Source organism: Pseudomyrmex gracilis, unplaced genomic scaffold (genome assembly GCF_002006095.1).
Source record: "Pseudomyrmex gracilis isolate BER0280 unplaced genomic scaffold, ASM200609v1 scaffold_770, whole genome shotgun sequence".
In the NCBI taxonomy this organism is placed as follows: Eukaryota; Metazoa; Arthropoda; class Insecta; order Hymenoptera; family Formicidae; genus Pseudomyrmex; species Pseudomyrmex gracilis.
The window spans coordinates 1-6950 of record NW_018021354.1 but is presented as its reverse complement, the minus strand read 5'-3'; the positions used below and the strand labels follow the sequence as shown (position 1 = coordinate 6950).

Genomic DNA, 6950 nt, shown 5'->3' with positions numbered 1-6950 from the left:
GTTATTAAAAATCAAAGTAAATTTTGCTCATTTATAATGATTATCGACAACACAACAGATTTTTGGTCATTGTTAATAATTATTTGTAACTAAAAACATTGTAGTCAAAAAATACTTCTTATCCTATGACTGTTTTTCATTTTGGTTATAATTGTTATGGTCTCTGGTTTAAACATCGTGAGCTGAACGTACACCGAAAGCACAAACATGTATGATATACTCAAAAAATAAATATATTTGTGCAAAAATGTTTTTGTTCATGTATGTAACATTTTACATGTATTCTTATTTAATAAACTATATATAATTTGAGATATTATAATATCAACTTGATTTCAAAGTCATTAGATCACTCAAAAAGTATATATAGCGTAAAAGTACATACATATAGCATTTTTACAGAAAAATCAAAGATAATATTACGAATGCGCTCAAACAATACTTTTTGAACAATCGCCAATATTATGTAAATTAATATACATATGTATATATATGAATTTTTGTATATCATATATATAATTGTTATATTTTATGTACACAAGAAGCAAGCAAATATATATATACGTGTCTTTTCTTCGAGAGACCGTATCATATCAATTTACATATAAAGTTATGACAAATCTATAGCAAGATCAAGAGGCACGGTAGTGCCTCGCGCCAAGTTCACGCGCAATGAAGTCGCGCGCGAACGAAGCGAGCACTCCGTGCTTCTATTACGCGAAAATGAGTAATTTTGACAGTTGCGGAAATATGAAATATTTATATTTTATCAATGATCGAACCAATCGACTTCTTTTTAATCTCAATCGATTCAGAACAAAAACATTAAAAAAAAGTATTATTGCGGTTTTTGTGTTTGTGTCCTCTAATTGGAAATATTTGATAATAACGTTTTGACAGTGAAAACTTCACGTTTTCATGGTTTTCATGGTCGTCGTGGGATCGGAATTAGTGCATGTATATAATACAAAGGTTTTGCAAAATAGACCTTTTATAAATTGTTTTTATAAATACCAGAAAACAACTCCTATAAATCCTCAGGATTGACTTTTATATATAAAACTTTTCCTCTTCTCATAATTTGCAAATCTATTGGCCCTGGTTGTTCTAGAATCTTGTAAATGGCTTGTGAATTCCATACAACCTCACCATTGGCGTGCGTCACTATATCTCCAGGCTGCAATCCAGCTCTGCAACAATCAAATTTGTGCAAAACACATCACGCTTATAATTTTTTCAATACCAGACACATCTCTGTAATATTCAAGTTTAAATATGTGCGCTGACTTACAAGTGAGCCGGAGATGAAACCATTACTTTCCACACGAAAACTCCATGCCTGACATTCATATAGTCGCTGTGTTGCTGCATTTCAAGCAAAGTCTCTGGCGTCAGAGTTTGCATTGTGATGCCCAAGTATCTTCTCTTAGGTTCGTGAGTGATCAAATCTATAAAAATAATGTGTAATAAGTATAGAGGAATACGGAAAGCTTAGAGACAAAATTTAAACGGCTATACAAAATTTGACTCTAGTTACTTTTGCCTTTTCGACGACATTCCGCCTTTTTCAAGAACTCTTTTGCATAATCTATAGGTATAGCAAATGAAATGCCAGACGTCACTTTCATTGCGTTTATACCTATAGCTTCTCCGTTTAAGTTCACCAGTGGTCCACCTGAATTCCCAAACTATAAAAAATGTGTTGATAACAAAAAATCAATAGGACAGAATAGTTGATATATTCCATTCAAAAATTAATAAATTACTCACAGTAATTGCTGCATCTGTTTGAATGTATTCCATGTGCGAGTGTAGACCAAGTTCTTCACTTTGTCTACTCACACTGCTCACAACTCCACTTGTTATTGTATTGCTAAGAGACAGTGGAGAACCAATAGCTACTACAAACTCTCCTGGTCTGATGGTTGCCGAGGTACCAAGCTTCATCACAGGTAGATTTGTCTGTGTAGTCAGAAATTGTGAAAGAAATTTTAGTACACACAAATTTTTTATATATAAGAGAATAGAACTGTCTCTTACCTTTTTTATTCGCACAGTGGCAAGATCACTTTGCATATCAACATCTTCTATTACTCCTATGTATGTATTACCATCATTAAGTCGTACCTATATTAATAAATAAAACTCAAATTGTTTAAAATAATAACACACAAGAGAAAAAATCAACAAACTTTATACATGTATAGGATGTTTGGAAAAGGAAATAGGATTCTTAGGAGAACTCACATTTACCTGCACTGTTGTATTAGGCTTATTTATCACAACATGAGCATTTGTAAGTATTAAACCATCTTCACTAACAATAAATCCAGATCCATTACTGGTAGTAGTTGGCTTTCCTGTAAAGAAGTCTAGCCTATTTTACAGTTAGCAGCAATTAGTACATATCCCATAAGCATTATTGCTGTAATGTATCTTAATATAATGCATAACATCTCACAAAACATAACTCACAAGAACAACATTGTTCTTGTGATTTATTTATAAGACTATTATCTAGAAAATAACAGAATAAATGATCTTGTGCAATTAAAATTAGTAATTGACCTTCTATTATCCTTGATTTCGATGTATACCACAGATGGGACACAAGTCTCTACCACATCTGCTATAAAATTGTACTTGGACCTGTTCTGATTATCGTTCAGCGAAAGAGCATGAACATGAAGATCGAGCACTTTGAAATTCTTACATATCCGTTGTATGTAATCTTCCCAGATAATGTTTAATGTGTACCCAAACAGCACTCCCACCGGGGCAAGCGCGACATAGGTTAGGAGTCCCGGCATTCTGGAATCGTTCATGTTTTGTCCTCGCTGTTGCTGACAGAATGTGCGAATTCTCGCGTGCCGTTTGTTAAGCACGATCGTCGCTGCTCGCGTCGTGTTTCTCACAAGAAATATCCACGGCAATCGTGACAAGGGAGACGCCATTTTTTAGACCGAAATGTGGAGTCAGGTTAGGTTAGCTAATCAAACGACGAATTTCGCAAAACTGTAAAATTTAAACGCGCACGATTACATCGCACGTCCATTTTAAGGCACTGGCGCATTAAAAATCATGTCAGTTTATTGTAATATTGAAAGACTTTTACTGGTCGCGCCAAAATACATGTGTAAAAAATTGAGTGCCGAGCACTTTGTTAGAAATTTGCCTAATCGTGTCTAATCAACTGTAATCGATTAATCGCATCGATCGATTAGCTATATTTTGCGTTTGAGTTTGCGTTTCCGACGACTCGTCGTCGGCAGTGGGTTTTTAATAGAGACTTTCCGAGCTTTTTTTCATTTCTGGCAAGATAAGAATATTTTATCGCCTATCTATTAACGTAACCGGTCCAGTGGTCTCGCGGCTTGAGTGCAGGGGCTGCGAACCAAGAGGTCCCGAGTTCGAATCTGCTTATCACCTAAGGATTTTTTTCCGGCCTCCTTCAACCGATTTATCAGTTGATCAGCGAACTAAATTGGGCCTCCAAAAATTAATTCAAGTGTAATCCCGAATTAACCGGTCTGGAGGTTCGCAGCCTAGGGGGTTATCAGGTCTGTAGAGAGGTCCCACCCAGCAAACACAAAGTAACAGTTAATGTTAAAGTAACATTAATGTTATAATTTCCCACTCAACAATGTAACTGCTACGTACAAAGCATGTTACATTGCAGTTACATCGCAGTTGAGTGGGAAATTATAACATTAATGTTACGTTACTGTTACTTTGTGTTTGCTGGGCAGGTTCTCGAATCCTTATTTTCGGATTATTCTGGCCGGTTCTTACAGTCGAATACGGCTCCCCAAAGCGAAGCTTCCTCCGAGGGATGGGCGCCCAGGGAGATTGACTCCCCAGGGCGAAGCTTCCTCCAGGGATGGACGCCCAGGTAGATCCAACTTATCGACTGAAATGCGAACTGAATCGGGGCCTCAAGAGCAAGAGTCACAGAGGAACTCATAAAAACAGATCTAACTCAGCAAACACAAAATATAACTACTACATAACATGGAAGTAACATATAATGTAACAGTTGTTATACTTGATTTATATTGAAATTATATATAATTTTCTCTTATTTATGCAATATAACTCTGTAATGAAATTATTATATAGTTTGTTACTTACTGGCAACAACGAGATAACAATAATGTATATGTAATGTAACATGTTATATGACAAATTTTATGTCTGCGTTACTGTAATGTGACAATTTATATAGATATGATCGAGTGATTTATTGGTGAATAGAATTTGAAGATTCTATATAAAAAAAAAAGATATGTATGGTTGTGAAAATATATATTGATTAAAAAAAAGATATGATACCTTTAGTACAAACTATTATAGAAAGTGAAGTGAAAAAAAACAGTCTCGTGATGTATTTTATGAACATGTTATGTCAAAGCCTCAAGCACGGGCGTTCTTAGAATTGTCTGGTCAATGCAGAACCAAGCGTCTTGGTCAAAGCTCAAATAGACATTTGAGACGAATAAAACATTTTGTTTGTATCTTATATTATTGTAACGTGTGAGCGGGCACTTCCTCCCCGTGAAAACCTAATCTAAAAAACCTAACTAATCTATTCTATATATGTCACTACGATACAGTAGCGTATAATAAAAAGTACGCTAAAAAAACTATTTTGGGTTTTGACCAAGACGCTTAATTGTTTCGTGCATTGACCAGTCAATCTTAGGAACACCGTGCTTCGGGCTTTGACCATTTTTTAAATAGTTATAGTACTAGTTTATAACAAATAAAAATAATTATATAACACTTACATTAACAATTAATTAATTTATATCGCAGTTATGTACCAATTTAGTAATCTATATAATATAGTAATCTATATAATTGTTATATAATCTTTCAGTTACTACTGCAACAGTAATATAACATTTTAGTAACATGTTATAGTCAGATTATATAACTGTACTTTGGTATGAGTGGGAAATTACAACTAACGTGAACGTTACATGTAACAAACACGTTATATTACTTGTTACTTTCCGTTTTATTACGGCAATGTTACGTTCATGTATCTGTGTTGCTGTCACTTAAGTGACATTTTAGGAACTTTTGTAGTCTCACCCGCTCCAAATATATCAGTATCAGTATCAATATCAGTATCTATTGATGTATGACATTGTTTGAAACAAGAATCTGAAAAAGTCTCCAACGATGTTTTTTTGCAGGTGTTGCAAACGCCTCTGATTTTAACACCAACACGCCGATGTACGAAAGTTTTTTATTAATATGTAAAGGTATTATTTTAAATGTGGGAAAAAACAGAATTCACAAATATAATCTTGGTTTAAGTGGCAATTTGTTTTTTTGCGTTTTAATTATTTATTTCGTCATTAATACAAGTATATAGTTACATCTTTTTATCGATTCGAAATGTTTTGTGACAATTATGGAATGAAGTCTATTGAAGTATTTCATTGGAAACTTCGCTGCCTGAGAGATCAGCATCGATTTTGCGATTGTTACTGTCAAAAATTTTGCAGGATGAATCGACATGGCAGGATTCTGTAAAAATGAATGAATCATACATTTTTTTGTGATCACTCACTGATCACTCAATGATTTTTAAATTTCCTTTTTTCTGTGAAATGTTTTTTTTATGTTCACCTTGCGAGCAGCAAATTCCGTTTGTAGCACATCTTGCGGTATTTCCACGACACATTGCGTATCCAGCAATGCAGGGTCTGGAATATAGGCTTTCCTTTCTACATCTGTATGTTTCAGGTGTACCTAAGAAACAGCCAATGCTGGGGCCACAGCAGATATAAGGCCCGAAGCATTGACCCAGACGATTAGGACCACATGAGAGACACTAGAAGAAAGTAAACATGAATTAATAATTAATAAAGTAAATTAGTAAAGTGAAAAAAACACAAACGTAATTATAAATGTATGACTAACAATATAGTGGAAGTATAAATTACATATTTGATATAATTATATATAAATTATACACATGTAATTAAAATTATTGTAATTACATATTAGATATGTAATTGAATTACATATATATACACATATATGCAATTTAAAATTTTTAAAATTTGATAAATTCAATATCTCTAAAACATTTATATAAAATAGACAAAGATAGAGATTTGATCATTTATCTTCAAAACCATTGCTAGATAGAATTTAAGAAAACTGGCTATTGAACCAAATAAAATAATATTGTTTAAAACAAAAGAAAACTCACTTCTCGGGTTACAGTTCCTAAAGAAGATGCAATGTCACTCCTTTTTCCACCGCGAGGACAATTTGTAATCAAACAGGCATAACTCAAAAAGACTAGACTCGCCAAAACAACAAGTTCTTTAAGCATTCTGAATAAGATGTTTGAAGGATTGTTCTCTTAGAATAATGTATCGCCTGTCAGAAAAACACTGATGTTGCTCGAGGAGTTCCGTCGATTATATACATATCGTTAGTATTTGAAATTCCTATAGAGTATTCCGAGACATAGTTCGAATATTCCTACTCACAATGGAGCACTCTGGGGATTATGAAAATCTAAAATGTCTATGGAATAAAATATGATTTCTCATTCATTGTCGGTAGCTACACGGTTTTCGCTCTATCTTCAAAGATAAAAAACGCGCAAATAATATAAAATGCTCTTAAATAAGTGAAAACTAAGATGATTAATATATTACACATTTCTAATCACAATATAGCACGTTTTTTATTATGTCTTCAGCTGATTGTTACACGTATTATGAAACCAAGAAAAATTGAAATATCACAAATAAATCAATAGAAAGCAAAACCCAGCATTTATATTGTTACGCGAGGGGCACCGTGTATGTGTCGCGGGAGCCGCCTGAACGGCGTGCGCTCGGCGCGACTGTTCGTTGCCGGGCGACCAGCGAGTTGTTGTATTAGAGAGTCGCGAGATCTGTCACGTTGCGTTTTCGGAC

General features: G+C 34.1%; 2 protein-coding genes across 7 annotated transcripts in view; both read right to left on the bottom strand.

Annotated features, from left to right (window-relative positions):
• The window catches only part of LOC109861450 (serine protease HTRA2, mitochondrial), a 7940-nt gene extending 4802 nt beyond the window's left edge, over positions 1 to 3138 (bottom strand). For 3 of the 5 annotated variants that reach the window (XM_020441106.1, XM_020441107.1, XM_020441109.1), the window contains exons 1-7: positions 2569 to 3138; positions 2248 to 2377; positions 2041 to 2127; positions 1771 to 1962; positions 1538 to 1688; positions 1292 to 1448; positions 1015 to 1190 (exon numbers count right to left, since the gene is read on the bottom strand). In XM_020441106.1, coding sequence (XP_020296695.1) covers positions 1028 to 1190; positions 1292 to 1448; positions 1538 to 1688; positions 1771 to 1962; positions 2041 to 2127; positions 2248 to 2377; positions 2569 to 2954 — 1266 coding nt within the window. In that variant the 5' untranslated portion in view covers positions 2955 to 3138 and the 3' untranslated portion in view covers positions 1015 to 1027. Of the gene's footprint in view, positions 1 to 813; positions 1191 to 1291; positions 1449 to 1537; positions 1689 to 1770; positions 1963 to 2040; positions 2128 to 2247; positions 2378 to 2568 lie in introns of those variants that run through there. The other 2 variants (XM_020441110.1, XM_020441108.1) reach the window with 2 other exon arrangements.
• A 2218-nt stretch (positions 3139 to 5356) lies between these two features.
• LOC109861454 (neurophysin 1-like) lies at positions 5357 to 6846 on the bottom strand. 2 transcript variants are annotated; one of them, XM_020441115.1, is made up of 4 exons: positions 6831 to 6846; positions 6230 to 6552; positions 5641 to 5845; positions 5357 to 5538 (listed from the first exon to the last, which is right to left on the bottom strand). In XM_020441115.1, exons 2-4 carry the CDS (start codon positions 6353 to 6355, stop codon positions 5435 to 5437), a joined length of 435 nt encoding a protein of 144 aa, XP_020296704.1. In that variant the 5' UTR covers positions 6356 to 6552; positions 6831 to 6846; the 3' UTR covers positions 5357 to 5434. The 2 variants fall into 2 exon arrangements, with proteins under 2 accessions (XP_020296704.1, XP_020296703.1); XM_020441114.1 differs by lacking the exon at positions 6831 to 6846 and adding an exon at positions 6687 to 6807.
• Positions 6847 to 6950: the final 104 nt, after the last annotated feature.